The sequence below is a fragment of the Rhopalosiphum maidis genome, chromosome 2 (assembly GCF_003676215.2).
Source record: "Rhopalosiphum maidis isolate BTI-1 chromosome 2, ASM367621v3, whole genome shotgun sequence".
NCBI lineage: Eukaryota > Metazoa > Arthropoda > Insecta > Hemiptera > Aphididae > Rhopalosiphum > Rhopalosiphum maidis.
The window spans coordinates 9,097,052-9,114,552 of NC_040878.1; the positions used below are offsets into that span (position 1 = coordinate 9,097,052).

The 17,501-nt window shown below is 29.4% G+C and overlaps 1 protein-coding gene across 5 annotated transcripts in view; it reads right to left on the reverse strand.

The window, feature by feature from the left end:
• Nucleotides 1–737: 737 nt before the first annotated feature.
• The window catches only part of LOC113551765 (protein phosphatase PP2A 55 kDa regulatory subunit), a 71,073-nt gene continuing 54,309 nt past the window's right edge, over nt 738–17,501 (reverse strand). Inside the window, exons 1-11 of one of the 5 annotated variants that reach the window (XM_026954230.1) lie at nt 13,223–13,415; nt 4,258–4,323; nt 4,096–4,193; nt 3,225–3,390; nt 3,044–3,156; nt 2,688–2,865; nt 2,436–2,600; nt 2,198–2,367; nt 1,921–2,136; nt 1,662–1,849; nt 738–1,603 (exon numbers count right to left, since the gene is read on the reverse strand). In XM_026954230.1, the coding sequence (XP_026810031.1) occupies nt 1,697–1,849; nt 1,921–2,136; nt 2,198–2,367; nt 2,436–2,600; nt 2,688–2,865; nt 3,044–3,156; nt 3,225–3,390; nt 4,096–4,193; nt 4,258–4,323; nt 13,223–13,415 (1,518 nt within the window). In that variant the 3' untranslated portion in view covers nt 738–1,603; nt 1,662–1,696. Of the gene's footprint in view, nt 1,604–1,661; nt 1,850–1,920; nt 2,137–2,197; nt 2,368–2,435; nt 2,601–2,687; nt 2,866–3,043; nt 3,157–3,224; nt 3,391–3,501; nt 3,649–4,095; nt 4,194–4,257; nt 4,324–5,150; nt 5,548–5,576; nt 5,841–13,222; nt 13,444–17,501 lie in introns of those variants that run through there. The other 4 variants (XM_026954231.1, XM_026954233.1, XM_026954232.1 and 1 more) reach the window with 4 other exon arrangements.

The window sequence follows — 17,501 nt, forward strand, 5'->3', positions numbered from 1 at the left end:
AAGTGGCAGGTTACTAGGAGAGAACATGAGTAATTACGATTTACGACTATAGTTATGCGATGGTAATGGTTTTTACACAATCGCTTGTTTAGGTAAATAAAGCCAAACCTGTAATAGGTACTTATCGTTCATTGTTTTATCAATTAAAAATTCAAAACGTAGTTCAGTAAAGTTGTTTTTTCAACATTCAACACATGTGAAGCCTCACCCGCAATCAGGAAATTAAGTCTTTAACTTTGGCCTTGAACAAATTAATAATTACCAATTTGTTTTAGTAAACGCCAATAAGGTCAATTAAAACAGTTTTTAAATTATATACTTATTTTTTTTTTAAATACACTCAATTTTCTATACCACGAGTGCATTATATTGCCTAGTAGACAAGTTTTTATATTTTATTACAGTGAACTATAAAGATGACAAATCTTTTGTAACCATTGTTGATTTTGAAGTAAAATGAAGATCAACAATGAAAATTGAATTTATCTTTATCTTCAGCAGATTGTATTTAAATTATAAATTAAATGTTTTTCATGTAACTGAATTGATGAAAAAACAGTAACTTTACCTTATTAGTTATTAATAAACCACAAAGTTGTTCATTACAATTAAATATTGTTCAAATTTAATATAGATCTCAGGTATGAAGATATTGAATGTGCACACATATTCAAATAATATTAATATCAATAATAATAATAATATATATCAGAATGTGAATAATAAATATAATAATCTAATTCGAGTCAATTAATACTTATTATTATTATTATCAATAAATAGGTACAGAAAATAAAATTCACGGGCGTAAAAATAAATTTAGCATTTGTAAAAATAAAAAGAGAAAACAACAATAGCCGTTATCATCACCCATCAAAAACAGATGCGAGGCTTCTTTTTATCATCTTTTTAAGTTATTGTACACATTTTTTTTTTAATAATTAGTTTACGTGTATTAAATTTAATTTGATTTTCAACAAAATTATATCCGTCCATCAATGGTGCTTGGCGAAGTCCAAACAAGAAACAAAATAATAGAAAATATATTTTCTTTGTTTTTTCATTAGTGTTTGACCTTTACTCTTCACGAGTTTTTGTAACCTTACACATTAACTATTATCATAAAAAACATTGGTATGTACATAAAAATAAATAAATATATAAATGATCGCATAATCTACGCATCACTGGTACAATTTTTTTTTATATATATAATTAAATTGAATGTTTGGGCTCGCCACTAAACATAATTAAATATTTTTTTGTAGAAAAGTTATACAGAAGTAATTTTTACTCTAAAAAAAATTTTATGTTAATTTATAATTAATAAATATATATAAAATGAAGGCAATTCCTCATTAGAGAACTGTAAACTAATAGAAATAAATTTTGGGAAGGGGGAATTAAAAAAAAAAAAGATGTATAAAACGAGCCGAGCAGTATTATCCAAAAAGGGGATTCCGAGGAGACATTATATTTTGTACAATATTGTTGAATAACATAAGATACCAGAATCTTATCCTCTGCTATTGAAGCTCAACACTGTGTATATTTTCTTATACATTTTGTTAATCCGCAATCAGAATCCCATCTTGTTAAGACACTGAAATTAAATAATATAAATAAGTATATGATGTATTTACAATGGTAAATTAATATACTTTAAAGACAATGAAAGCGGTAGTCAGAGCTAAGGCTACAATTTATCTTGGAACAAATACAAGTTATTGGTGGCCGCAACAGCAACAATATTTTCATTCGGATGCCACGCAGTGTGAAGAATTTTCTTATTAAAGTCTAAACAATCGACACTAATCTCGTCTTTTTTACGTTTATTCCCTATACACACCTAATTTAGAAATAAAAATTAAATTAGAACACATTAAGTAGTATTAATTGTTTGATAACAAAGATAAATACTTTTCTAGGTTTCAATACTGTCTTAGGCTTAGCAATTTCTTTAGAAGCTTCTAATGTGACATCTCGTTTAGCTGCTCGATCAAACATTCGGAAGAAATTATTGTAAGCACCAGTCATAATATATTGATCAGTGCCTGACCAGCAGCATTCAAATTTATCAAAAATACAATCATTTTCATACAATGAACATAGTTTAGGTCGCAAGTACTCGTGCACCTAAAAATTATTTTTTATAATAAAATGTTAGAATTCATAAAATAATAAAATGTATACATACGGGATATGTTTCAATTGGTTTAGTTTCCATATGTAAATCCCAAACCTTAATAGTCATATAATCTCTAGACATCATGTAACGACCAGAATTGGAAATTTTCACGTCGGATATACTAGATATGATTTCAGAAAAGAAACTTCTCGTAGTTGGATCATCTTGTTCTTCAAACACTACAAAAATAATAATATTATTGTTTTAAGTTCTTACATATCAATAATCTGTTATTTTGAACACTAACATTTAGCATGCTTATCACACAATGCTGAAGATCGCATATCACATAGACGAATTGTACCCTTGCTGCTACTGTATACAAATAAGTTGCATTCCAGCGGATGAAATTCAGCTGCTGTTATGACTTCGGTGAGCTCTTCCATGTTAGTTGGCTTAATATCAACAATATCTATTAGTATTTTACACTAAGGAAAAATACTTGTACTTCATATTTAAAAATTATAGAATTAAATAGCAAATAAATGTAAAAGGATACTGAAACTTTGATCAGTGATTTCTAAATTCCATAAATTTATTCTTAGGTCATCAGCTGACAGATAGGTTTCTTGATCAGAATTAACACTGATTGAGTTAATATGGTAAGTATGAGCATTGGCGAATACTCTTCTTGGAGAAGCTTCAACCATTAATTCCATTGACTTTAACACTGGTACCTACAAATTATTTTTTTATTTAAAAAAATACATATTTAATATTATACTATTATAATAATTATGATAACAGAAACTGACAAAAAAATTATAGGTAAATGGATACAATTGAAAAGAAACAACCCAATGGTAACACCTCAGTTTAAATAGTTAATTAAATTATAATAATACTAAAACATACCCTCAAGGAAGTAATATTCATTGGATCCCTCATAATACCACTGTCTTCTTTAGTATTATATCCTTCAATTTTCTTATCTTTTTCAGACACTTTCCACAATTTAATGGTTTTGTCTATATTAAAACACCAACACAAATTAATATAAATAAAATAACTATGAATATTGTTTTTATAATATTACCATTAGTAGACAATAGAAAATGAGCTTGATTTTTACGTCTGAGCCACCTAATTTTATTAATTTTTTCTTCTATTTCTAAACTCTTAAGATAATCAAATTCAGGTTCATGACTCTGGAACGTACTATATACAGTATAGTCCCCTCGTCTTGGAATACATGTTTTACTCTGTAATGTTAAATATATGATTAGAATAACTAAATAATAAATAAAATATTACAACCTTGAAAAAAGTCAAACTTTTATTTGTTATTACTAAAAATCATTTTAATTCCTTACCATCAAATACAGGATATTTAAGTGCAACACTTCTTTATTATTATTTATTTTAATTAAGTATGGATTTAGATTTTGTTTACTTTGATTAATTTTGTAATTATACAAAAATAAATATGAAGTAAAATCACTCATGTTTTAACTATTTTTCTAATATTGGTATTTTATGCAACAAATATTACATTTGTAAATTTATACCTAATCAAAGAATAATAAAAAATAATTAATTAGTCTGAACATTTTTTTTTTTTTTTTTTTTAAAATATATTTCAATTTTAAATCCGTTTTCATCTATTTCACATATAAAATTAGATTAATACCTGGTTTCATATTGTACTATAAATTTTAATCAATCATAGTTGTACAGCAGATTTAAATAGAGAATATTTATGGCAGCTTCTTTAGATCCAAATTCTAAAAGGAACTTCTGAAAGTTTATTGCACAAAAGTAATCAAGTTATGATAACAGAATCAATGGAATAAGATAAAAACTTTTTAAACATGGCAAAGGTATTTCAAATTATGGGTGAAAGGTAATAGTTTTAATAAATACTGATTGAATAGATATTTAAACCAAAATTTAATTTATTTACTTACCATAGGATCCCGTTGAAATATTACTACTCGACCGCCTTTGTCACCAGTCGCCAATAATTCTCCATCATGGTTAAACTCCACACAGGAAATTAAATCAGCTGTTCAGAAAAATAATTATGAAAAACTATAATTGAGGAACAATTAAACATTTTATACATTTACCTTCTGTAACATCGTCTTCCAACGTGCCTTTAACTTGTGAGAAACACCATTGAATCTCACCGTTTCCTGCAAAAATAAATTTATAATGATTTAGAGATTGGCAGATTAATAGTAAAATTTTTGTAAAATAATATACAAGCAGCATCTGTTTTAATTATTTACAAATTTAATACAGATGCCAATAAACTTCATCAAAACATTAAAAATAAATATTTGATTATGAAATTGTTATATTTTTAGGTTAAAGAATATGTTACAAACAATGTAAAAGTAGACAGAATGAAAAATGCGTTTCTGATAAAATCAAGTTAAAACATTGTACAATTATTTAAATTGCTTTGTTTTACAATATAGATATTTGTTAAAGTTAAAGATGAATTCACTTCAAACTTCAAGGTATTACATTAGTGATAAGAGTATTCAAACTTCACTACCATTTCAAATTGTATTATTCAAAAAAGGCAAGCTATTGTGAACTTCAACGAAATGAAACATATCATTGACTTATTGCAAAATGCATTCGAATAGAAGGTTATATTATACTGAAGCCAGACTAAACTTAGTGGACGGCGGATATGTCTAACAGATATTTGATGTGTTTAATCCATGTGAATGGTAAATAGGTAGGTAGGTAGTGTTGAATGCTTTCAGATGATCTTGGCCATACATGAAGGTACAGTTTTCTAGGACCTACGTACAGACATGGGAGAAAGTGAGATTGAAGCGCGACCGGTAGAGTTGAGAAACGTTACAGGCACACGGTATCGAAGACAATGGGTCAGCTGACGTCGTGCTAGGTATCGAACACCAAGACGGTAACGCCGGACGACTACATCGCGGTGGCACCGTTGGACGGAGGGACAACGATAGGATATTTTACGGTGCCATCTTACCGTTCTCTGCGTCGTCAGTCATTGTGGTCGGCACCGGAGCAGCGGATAGTCTCATGTGCGCGAGCGAACGTGTGACCTAGAAACGTTGGCGCGCAGAAGTGTCGACGGCGGCGGAAAAACGTGACAAGCACAGAATGCGGGTATCGGCCTTGTCTCGTCCGTCACGTTGGCGAACGACGACACACACGTACGATGCGGCGGTGGTTGCGTAGTCGCAACGGCGATGCGATGACGGCGCGGTCGGGCGAAAAACGCGGCGACGACGACGACGGCGGTGGTGCTTGTATCGCGCTAGGCGGAAAAGCGTGCGATAACGTCGCGGAGGTGCCGCCCGGGGTAGTTGTCGACGGCGACGAAAAGAAGTAAACGGCGTACGCGGCGGTGGCGGCGAGGCGAGAGAGAGGAAACGTTACGAAAACCACTTACCGGCCATTGCGGCGTCGATATCGCTGTTGCAGCGCCTTTTTTTGATTAGATTATCCACCGTAATTACGTTCGATGAACCATTGGAGTGAAAAAAATTTAAAATTTAAAAAAAAAAATCGAGAATAAATAAAAATAATAATAACAATCAAAACAAAACCCGACCACGGAACGCGAACGGTGTCGGTGTCGGTGGCGGCAACGGCGGCGGCGGATAAGAGAGAATCGCGACGGTGGTGGACGGACGGCGGCGGCGGCGGCGGCGGCGGCGGCGTGATGTGATTTTTCGATTGGGAAAAAGTATACGGCGGTGCGTCGTCGACGCGGGGGGGGGGGTGGCGACGATGGAGCGGGGCATGAAGGGCTTAAAGCGCTCGCGCGCGGTGGGGGAAGGTGCTTCTGGCCGAGCGCGCGAATATCGTCTGTTGCAGTGTTGTGGTGAGAGTGAGTGTGACCGTGTACGTGAGCTTGTGTGCGTGCGTGTACGTACGTCTCATGTATAATAATAGTAATAATATGTGTAATAACAATATTTCCGTGCCGATATAATATTGTATTTAGGTACACGGAGGAAATAATAGGTAGGTAAGTGTGTTCCGCCGCGGCCAGAGATAATAGCGCGCGCGATGGATGGCGAGCGCCGTAGATTAGTGTACATGTGCGCGATCTAGCGACGTACTGGCCGTCCGACGGTCGCGCGGGTGGCAGCACCTGAAGCGCGGCCACCCCAGTGCCGGCAACTTGACCGCACGGCCGTCAGTGCGGGTGCGCGCGGTTCGCGTCCCGCGCAAAAACCGTACGCAACGTCGTGGGTTCACAGAGCACAGCAACGATTCGAAGCGTAACAATGCTATTATTAAACCACGCGATTCTGCACCGTCTACTCACGTGGCGGAAATCGTGGTGCGGGGGCGGTGCCTATCGCCGGGTTCGAGCCTCCTTCGAATGGTTATCGACAACCCTTTTCCCGCCGAATCCGTTTCACGTTTAATACGAACAGATGACGATTATACAATATACGATAGATTACATAATAGGTAGGACTACGTTAATTACAAGCACGTATATAAAAAAAATTTAGCAATACAAATTGTGCCGCAACATAATAAAACAACTTTTTCCTCGTTACTAGAAATTATTTCTGGGGGGGTTGTATCCCCAAAATTTCCCCCCCCCCCCCCGTATACGTGCCTGGTTTATTATCGTATCCCCGTAGTCGATGGACTTATAATAGGTACACACTAAATAATAATAATACGATTATTGATGGGGTAACAGTATTATGTGATTCTAGACGATTTTTTTGTTATATTTTGGCCGTCGACCTTTTCGTTTAAAACACTAGGGTATCTCGCATATATTATGTACGAGACTTCTGCTTATTTTAATTGTTTATCGAACGTGTTTTTTCATTATCCACCTACGTTTATAAAAATTAAAACGCATTAAATTTACAAAGTGAACCTCATCGAGAAGCCTTGCCGCCGTCGAAACGCAAATCGTCCATTTAGTTTAACGAACCGACTATAATATTTGGTCGACTATTACTTACAGTATTATCTAATCAATTACGCGTTTATATAACCAATTAACTTATAAATAGGTAATAAATAAATTCTATTATGTTATTAATTCAAATGATTAAATAGAGTGTTTAGAATTAGATACCTATTTACTTCAACCATGATGTATTATATATTACCTAGCTATTTTGGATTAATTGTTGGGAATATATTATATTAGAATACAACGAGAAACCACAGCACAGTAAAAAACTTTCCCTATAGTACCTACACAACTGTTGAATAAACTGTTGTCAAACCTACTTTACATTTGTTACACCAAAAAGTATTTTATATAAATATATATATATATAGGTATACATAGAATATATTTTTCAATAGGAAAAGTCCAAAATATACTTTCCAAACAGTATAAACTATTAAGAAATTACCATTTTACATTTTAATTTATTTAATATTACTTAAGGTTATGTATACGAATGTGAAATATAACCTATTTTTAGAGATTACTTTATTATTAAAATTCTGAAAATCAAAATTATTTGGTTAATTATACTTAAGAAATTCTAATTTTATGAACTGTATTACTGGATTATATAATATTATATTCCATTATACCAATCTTAATAATTTTACTTCTAACGAGAAAACGAACAATAAAAATGCGTGTACCTATAGCTGTAAAATATTAATTGATTTATTTTTTTGAATTCAAAGAGCACGATTTATGTTTTTATGGATTCTGTGAAACTAAAATAGAAATTGAAACAATCAATACTCAAACGTTTTAGGAATTTTTTCTAGTATTTTTTCTTAAACTATGTATAGCAGATTTCACACTTTGTGATTATTGTACGGGGGTTTTTATGTTTTATTTTAACCTACCAATATGAATACGAGTGCTGCATAAAAGTGTCAAACAATATCATTAAGTGTTTACTGATCGTGTTTGTGTTTTTTTAAAGGACAGCCGACAGTGCCAATTATTTAAGTAAAGAATACCTACCGAAAGATGGACATTGAACACGTAAAATGAAACAATGAAAATAGGTTAGGCTTAGGTACCAAAAATGTATATGGTTTAGTGTTTATATACCAAATATTTTTGCTATATCTTATATTTTAGATATGTATTTATGGTATAATGTATAAATAAGTAGGTATATAAAAAGTAAGTATTTATCTTGTTTATTACCAACGTGAATTCTAGATATTATGTACAATTATAATTGGAACTTACCTAAGTTTCTGTAGAAATATATAATAATATTCACTAAGAAAAAAATGATGTTTTAATTAATTTTCTCTCGATATTTAAATTTATTCTATTACAACTTACATTTTTAATAATATTTATTATTTATATGAATTAAGAATAATACACATTTATGTTTAAGTACCTATGCTAGTTTTAAACTTTTAATTTGAATCGTAAAAAAAAATAGTTAAGACGCTTAAATAGTTATAGTTAAACAGCAAAAATATTTGTGATCAAAATTCAAATTTTTTGAATCTCGTTATTGGTTTATACTTAATATTATAGAGCTTTTGAAATGTAACCTTTATAGTCTTTTACAGGTACTATTATGTTTTTCTTTAAGCGTTTAAGCCATCTTTTCTAAAAATATTTTCATGCATATAATATTCTGGGTGTTTATTATTCGATGTAAGTGCGCTGCAGCTATTTTGTTCTAAGAACAGTTTATTTTTCTAAGAAATTTTACTTTGACGCCAGTAAATTATTTTCTTTTTCGTTTTACATATGAATAAGGGCATCATGAAAATATAATACCTAACATATTATACTTGCAAATGTATTTAATTTGTTTACATGTGTAATATATATTATTTACCTATTATAATACTATCTGTTCTTAAACTTTTTGTTATTTTTTAAAATTGTAATTTTGTATGGATGTATTGTTTGTAAAATATCTGTAGGTATATATAACCTCATATAACCAAATAATTCCCCTTCAAATGTGTGACGAACGTCATTTTACCGTTATAGGCATAATTTAATATAATATGTCAGATATACCTTACTAAATGTTCAATAAAATATAAGTACAAATATAAAATTATTATAAATTATTTATATATTTTATTTTTATATTCTAGTTGTTAATGTGAAGAAACAAAAACCTTATTGGAGTGAGAAATTACGAATATGATAATATTATACAGAGATATTGTACCACGATGCATGAATAACAAACTTTAATACTTCAACATTGAACTTTCAATAGACAATATAATATGTAGGTACATCAAGAGTAGAGTAATAGTTAACAGGAAACTTCAAGAAAAACGCCAAGAGGCAAATCTAAAAATTATCGTCGTGGCAAAATAAAGAAGGATTTGTAGGAAATGGCAAATGGGAACAATTGATAATAATATAATACTTTAATTAATATTTATAAATTAGAATATGCTATGGCTTCACGAGTTTATTTTTAACAAGACATAGGATGCATAGGATTTTTCTATGCACTTATATACGCTAAGCGTCTATACTGAATATGTCATTCAAAAAACTACTGCAGTTATACTCGGTCGCCGCGAGTTATACCGTATATGAAAAAACGACGTGGACGGCGGTCTTTTCGATTGAGTTTAAGTTGGTTTCCCGAATACGGAGTCACGGACTGCAGATTTATAGAAGAACCACAATATCTAGGTACACTATAATTCATGGGCTGCAGATGATGCGCTTAGAACGTTTGTAACCGAAACATTTATTAGGATTTTTTTAAGATTCTTAAAAATGTGGTACTAATATATTATTCGGTACGAATTCAAGGCCGTAACTGGAAATTAATTTTGGGAGGGTTTTAAGCTAAAAATTGTGTTCTAATTTTATTATAATATTATATAGGGGTTGAACCCCTCCTCAGACACGGCCTTGGATACGATGTTATTATTGTATTTGATCCTGGGTCTCTCCATGAGAACATTAAAACATTTATAACGTTTTGCTGTTTTTTTATTATATTAAATAGTATATAATATACAAGATAAAAAAAGGTTACCGAAATGAGTGAAATGCCCAATGATGCGGTCTCAATGTGAATCGACTGACTTATTCACCAATTCAAATGACACGGTCACTAAAGTGATCTACTATCGGACCAAATGAGGAATATAAGCTAACTGACACGAGATCATCAGTGAAATCAAGTGAAATTTGGTTTGAATTTAGAAGTATAATATAACTGCGATATAGTGTAATATATTATGTCCAGTGTAGCGATGTATTATTCGGTATTTTATTAGTTTGCGACATGTCGAAGGTTGTTTGCGTTTGATTGTAATTTGTAAGTGTACTTGTATCTGTCGCACAGACACGCGTTTCAAATAACCACTGCAGCACTACGTCATTGATGATTTATCAATAATTAATTACAATATATGTGTGTTTGTGAGTATAAGTAATAAGTATAATACTACCTACTTATAAATAGCTAAAATGTACACACATGACACATAACTATATTCATTAAAATTATATAATATAGGTATTTAGTACATAAAATAATCTAAAAATACAAAATATGATTTAGGGTTATAACTATAACTTTTTTGTAATCAATTAGAAGTTCTCATGACTTGCATATATTATTATATGTTCAAGCCATAAAATGTTATTCGCTGATGGTTCAAAGTATTTTAATAAAAAAAAAAAATATATGTGCTTACTAATTATCGATTATAACAACCAACAACTAATTCAAATATTACGTTATGTTATTTAAAATAGATTGTATTTTTTTTTAGTTAGTGCAAATTAATCCTGCCCAAATTACGAGATTTGGTCACGGGTGAGGTATTTTAATTGATTAACGTATTTTCAGCAATGTTTCTAACGATTTATAGATACTGTATCATATGAAAAAATCTAGCTTGCAAGTTGCAAGTTTGAATTTGAATAATATATTTATTTCGAGAAAGATTGATTATACAGTCCTTATATTGTAAACGTGTATTACTTTGACTGGAACCTAAATTGGGGCTTCGTCAGGGTAAGACCTAAGTAGTTTATTATATAAGATTAATTTCTAGTAAAGAACGCAATAAATTATTAAAAAATTTGTTTTTGTTTATTTTTGGTAAGTACTACGTCCTCCTCCCAGATGCTAGTTCCTTATCTAATGTATTATATAACGATTAACTAAATTAATTTAAGTTAGGTTGAGGTCAAAGAGATGTCATAGTTCTTCATCAAAGTCATATGCATAACCAAAATGAAAATTTAAAAAAAAAAAATGTAATTTAATCTATTCTGTTAAAAAATGCACTTTTATTTATCAAGTATGTATAGGTATTTTAATTATAATGTTCTTGTAATCAATACTTGTAATATAGTAAAAAGGCACTCACTAGTAATAATATTATGTACTTCCTATTATACTTGTATTTAGTATAATTTGTAATTCTTATCTACCGATAATGACATTTTTAATGTCTCATTATTCTGAACTATTTAACATGTTCATTCGTTTATAAAAAAAAACAATTGCATTACATTTAATCTTGCCGTAAACTGGATTAAGACGAGCAATGGTGATGAGAATAACGTTATCGGTAAGTATGAATAAATACATAGGTATATTCAAGCAAGTTATGCCTCTAATATTATGTATACAAAGGTAGGTATCTATGTCCTATATGTATTAAGCAGCGATCATTAACGATGTCAATTGGCTTAATTTAATATTTAAATTGAAATATTGTGTATGTTTTTGAGAGTTTGAGTATTTGTTTTGATAGATAAACATAGATTAGTTATTTTATTATAAAGAATTATTGCTGTATGTTTATTGAAAGAATTGAGTAGTTATGGTTATTGCATACTTATATCCTTTTAGGTATTATTAATGTTTGAAATTTAAAACATGCTTCGAAACGATATGTATTTGACTTTGAATAATTTGTAACAATTTATCAATCAATTATCTATACATGCGTATATCGTTGATAATTTAGCATGTCACAATGTCACATTGTCACGTAATAATAATGTAGGTAATTTAACCCTTTTGAATAATACAGCATTTTATTGGTATAGAATGCATCACTTACCTACTACTTATAATATACGTGCCAAAAGTAAATCACTGTATTTACTTTTTATTTTTTATTGTCTTAAGTAAAACAAAATTCATTAAAAAAATATTGTATAATAAACGTTTACATATATTATTTCATTTAAACTTTATATAGACTATTTTATTTGATAATTTACTTTTTAACAGTATTATAATAGTAATGCGTATCATATTTTATAACCCTTAATACACAAATATTTATTTAAATTATTATTCAAATCATGAATAAAATGTTTTTTTAACCCTACATATGAAAGTATAGTATAAGTATTCAGAACCATTTATTATACCAGTTTTAATGTTAGGATGAACGTGGCTTTATGACGTATACAAAAGCATATTATGTATTATGCGTGCATATAGTATTGAGTGTAATTATTATAATATTTGGGCGTATTACCCATATACAAAATAATAGCCAACCCTAATGGGCATAAATTGTTCTTTTTTATTTTAAAACAGAAAGCTCACGAATATTTTTCTTCGAATATTCCTTTAAAAATGACATTATAGGCTATCGTAACGTGATATCGTTTTTATTGGCAAGTACTAAAATCATTCTTTTTTTTCTGATTTTTTCAAATTATTTCGATAGCTGTGTACGGCGATGAACGCAAATACATTTCTCAACATTTATTTCATATTAAATCTTCTGCGAAACTTGTATGATATTTTTCAAAAATCTGACCCTAGGATACTTATGTAGAAAACTAGAAAATGAGTATTATTCTCAATGTTTTTTTTTATAAAATTCAGATGATTTAAATTAACTCAATACAATTTATTGCTTTTATTATTTGATTAAATATAAATAATTGACAATTGACAGGAATTGATCAACTATGTTTTTATACGTCATGTATTCATTAGTTTATTATGCTCAAAATTATATACTATTTATAGTGGTTATAATAGGTATTATTATTATTATTATTATTATTATTATTTTTTGGTAGATATTATTTATTGAGGGTAGAGCGGATATTATATGAAATAGCCAATAGGTAATTTTTGTCACCAGTATTGTTCTTCTTGTTGACGATGAATCTAGTGAGACTCGACTGGCGGATCATGGCCGTGGACTTGATGACAAATTTGTGGGCGTGTGACGTGTGCGACGCCCCTTGGTCGGTGGCTCGGGATACACGAGTCTTTCCTCCCGGCGGCGGATCCGTTGGCCGCCATAAACCTACAACTTCAGTGTGACGCATCTTGTGTTCGTCACGTGGTCTCAGCAACCTGTAAACATGTGCACGGTTATAAATTATAATAATAGTTGCATAATGTGGTACGAGCTAAAAATAAAGATATATAGGTATATTTATAACGCTGTATGAATTGTGGTTACCTCGAACTTTCGTAAACCTATTTTGTAGAGAAGGTACCAATTATAAGAAATATCAGATAGGTGGTATGTTTTAAACAAATAAATTTTGATTAATACCTATATACTAAGGCATTGACGATACTGACAACCACGTGTCTATGTCCTTAATATGAATGGCGAAGAAAAAAATTCTCGCACGGAAATTTACTAAAAGATTATATTTATTATTAGCTAAGGAGCTGAACGCAGTGAAAAAAATAATAAATAACTGTGGTACCTAACCTAATTGACCTGTCTATTTTTTTTTTATTCGCATAAGTCGCAGGCAGTTTATTTCAATTAGTCTGGCCGAACAGCTGGGGAAAATAAATATAGTCGACAATGCGCGGTGTACGATTTGTATTTGTAAACAAATAATCGTTGCCTTCCTAATACTCTTACATAATAAATTATACATTTTAAATATGTACAAGATGCCAGAGTACAATAGCGCTTAATATTTTTTAACAATAAATAACTATATTACTCTACTATTTTAGTAGGTAGTATATTGTTAAAAAATTAATAATAGTTATTATATTACAATTATTTGTTATTATTAAGATATTGATTATCATTAAAATTGTTAGTGTGTCTATTTTGATTTTATCCATCAGAACTAATATGTATTTATTAAATGGTAAATACGACATATATAGACGGAGACTTTGTTTATAACATTTGGAATTTGATGGGTACGTTAAATAAATATGACTGACCTATAATAAACTTTGATTGTATTTGAAAAGACATTTTTTTTTTCTTTTCTCTATTTTCCTTTATGAATTGTAGAGGGAGTTGGCTGTAGAAACACCAGTTTATTTGTTGTAAAAGCTATTAGTCCCTTTATTTATTTAAATAAACGCCCTAGTATCTGTTTACATGCATTATTATTTAACACTTGTATTAACAGATGTTTTAAAAGTTAAAAAAAATATATAGTACAAAATATATTATTTATTTTACCATCGTCACAATATTTATTTGTTTAGCTATAGCTTATCAACATAAATGAAGAATGACACATAATTTATCACGTTGAAGTATAATATCTAACAATAAAATACTGTAAATCATGATTTAGGTATGCAACATAATTATTATACTTGATACTACAAATTGCGATAAATACCCTAGAATTGGACATACATGAGGTCGACTTGAAATGCATTCCAGCTGACTAGGTATTATGAACTGTACTTATACAAGCTACGTAGAGGAAGGTTCTATGTGTTATTATTTAAAGGTGTGTTTACGAGTGTGACCTACATGTCCAATGTGACAAATGTAATGACAAAATATAGAACTATTAGATCGTAAATAAGATGTGATAAAACATGCTTTCTACGAATAGGGTTAGGCAAGGTCACCAATAGGTGTCAAGGGAAATTAATCAATGCTTTCTCTATTGGTTTACTCCTTGGAACGCTACTGCTTCTCTTAATTATTTATTAATTTGAAGTAAATATTTGATTAATTAAAAAAATAAGTGCGTTTAGTATTAAAATACAAGTACTTGAGAAATTACAATTTTATTGATCTCAAATTCAATTTATCGACAATTAAATTAATTGTATTGATATTCCATTTTCATTTATTTTCTTAATGAGATAGATGCATTGTCCGAGTACTTAGTAATTCTTTAAGGTTTATCGTATTTCTAAACGATATTCGACATTCACACTTGAACACATAAATGTTTTCTAAATTGCCTACCGTTTACGCCTAAATTTACGAAGTTTTATTCAATAGTCAATAATTATTGATATCAATCATTGAGTATATTCATAAGTATGCGTAGTCTCGGACCAGGCGTAATCTTACAGTAAACATTTTTATATAACTTTAATATAATAATATGATAATTAATATTAAATTCGTAGTTCATATTTCATCCCCATTAAAATCAATAATAAATAAATAATGAAGAGTACTTATAACACAATAACTATATATTGTATTCTTTATTTCCAATTAAATGATTAGTCTGACATTAAACAGGTATCCCATATTGGGATAAGCACTTAATTACAAATTGATCCCGAATTAATTTGTAGCGGTAAGAGCGCATCCTGATGTCCTTATTCGCTTGCCTATGAGTATTGAGTATGTATGTAGTATGTATATAATATAATATATATTATAATATTTATAAATAATATTAATGCGTTAACGAGTAAATAAGGTTCATAAATTCATAATAACTATAAAATAGATTTATTCTTCGAGTAACGCCAATTAGTCGTATATTTAGATATAATGTATAAAATGTCTAACATTTTATATAATATGTGTTTATATTGAAATAAAATTATGCTAAGTACATTTTTTTAATGCAACTTTACTCAAATCATCTTCTATAATTATCGTACAGAATATTTTAATTGTTTGTATATAAGTACCTATATTAAAAAGAATGACCAATGATGTAATGATTCGAATCAATCACTTATAAACGTTATGAGAAATTAATAGATTATAATATACGCCTATACACAGGCATCTACTAATTTATAAGTATAATAAAATATATTAACTAAGATTCATTTTTAGTCATCTTTATAGACTATACTACTATAGTACTATACAACAAGATCTATAATACTACAATTGGTCCTTGTGTGAACTTGTTCAGTGACACTCGTTATATTCTTAAAAAACAGACAATTGATACATACAATTGTATATAGGTAAGTGTAGGTTACCTTTTGTGTAAAATTAAAAATGAATATAAATGGTTATTTTAAAATAATTAACACACTATAAATTATAATTGTATTATCCAGTGGTTCTTAATCTTTTTAGGACCATGATCCAAGTTTTCTCCTAAAAATCTATCGCGACCCACACGGTTTCACTTTTACACCATCGAAAAGTAGTCCTAAAAATCAAAATTTGTTTATTACTTTTATTACTTTATTCTAAAAAGTTTATAGGTTCATAGGTTGTGTTTGTTGAATATAATTTAAAAAATGTATTTTTAATAATAAGGCGTATGTGGTATGCTTAGTGTGTTCTTCTTCCCTGTTATGCTAGATTACAGCAAATTATAGTTTATATAGTTCGTATTTATACAGTATAAAACAACATAAATATCTTTGAATCTATAAAATTAAAAAAAAATTCTCACTTTGCAACCCACGGTTTGAGAAACGCTGGACTATTATAGTCCAATGATAAATGCAATTATTATTATTAGGTATACAATTTTTTGCTATATATATTATTTCATTTTTAAGTTTTTATTGATCATTTTCTATCAGCTAGAATATATATTAAGTAATACCATTGCGGTTTCTTAACTCATATAGTAATATAGTTGGTTATGTTTGTTAGATTCTGGTATATGTATATAATTGCATAAACGGACGTTTGTAAGCTGTTGTAACCGTTGTAGATTCATTGACCTCAACAAAACTCGAATAGCCAATTTGAGAATATCATTCTATATATTATTTTTAAAGCCATACAATTTTAAAACCATTTCAAACTAATAAAAAGTTAGGATGCAAAATTGTACACGATTAATGCGAATTGTGTGTTTCGATTCATATACTATGTCGTCAACTTCTATCTCCAAATGTGTTACATTTAGATTAAAAAAAGACATTTTAAAATTTAAAATACACTAAGTGTAGTACACATTTACCACATGATATATATTATAATGATAGCATAGTATTACTGTTAAACTTTTTCTTATACATTTTACCATGAAAATAATATAATATAATATTCTTATTTAAAACAAGGGAAAATATTTTGGACTTATTAAATAAATTATGTTTTTCAACATAATATAGCATAATAATTTTTCATTATGCAAATGAAATATATATGTATTCTGTATACTGTCTACCGCAGTTACATATATTTTATTTATCGTTTGTTGTATTTTTAAATACCTATTATTTATATTTTATGAACCTAT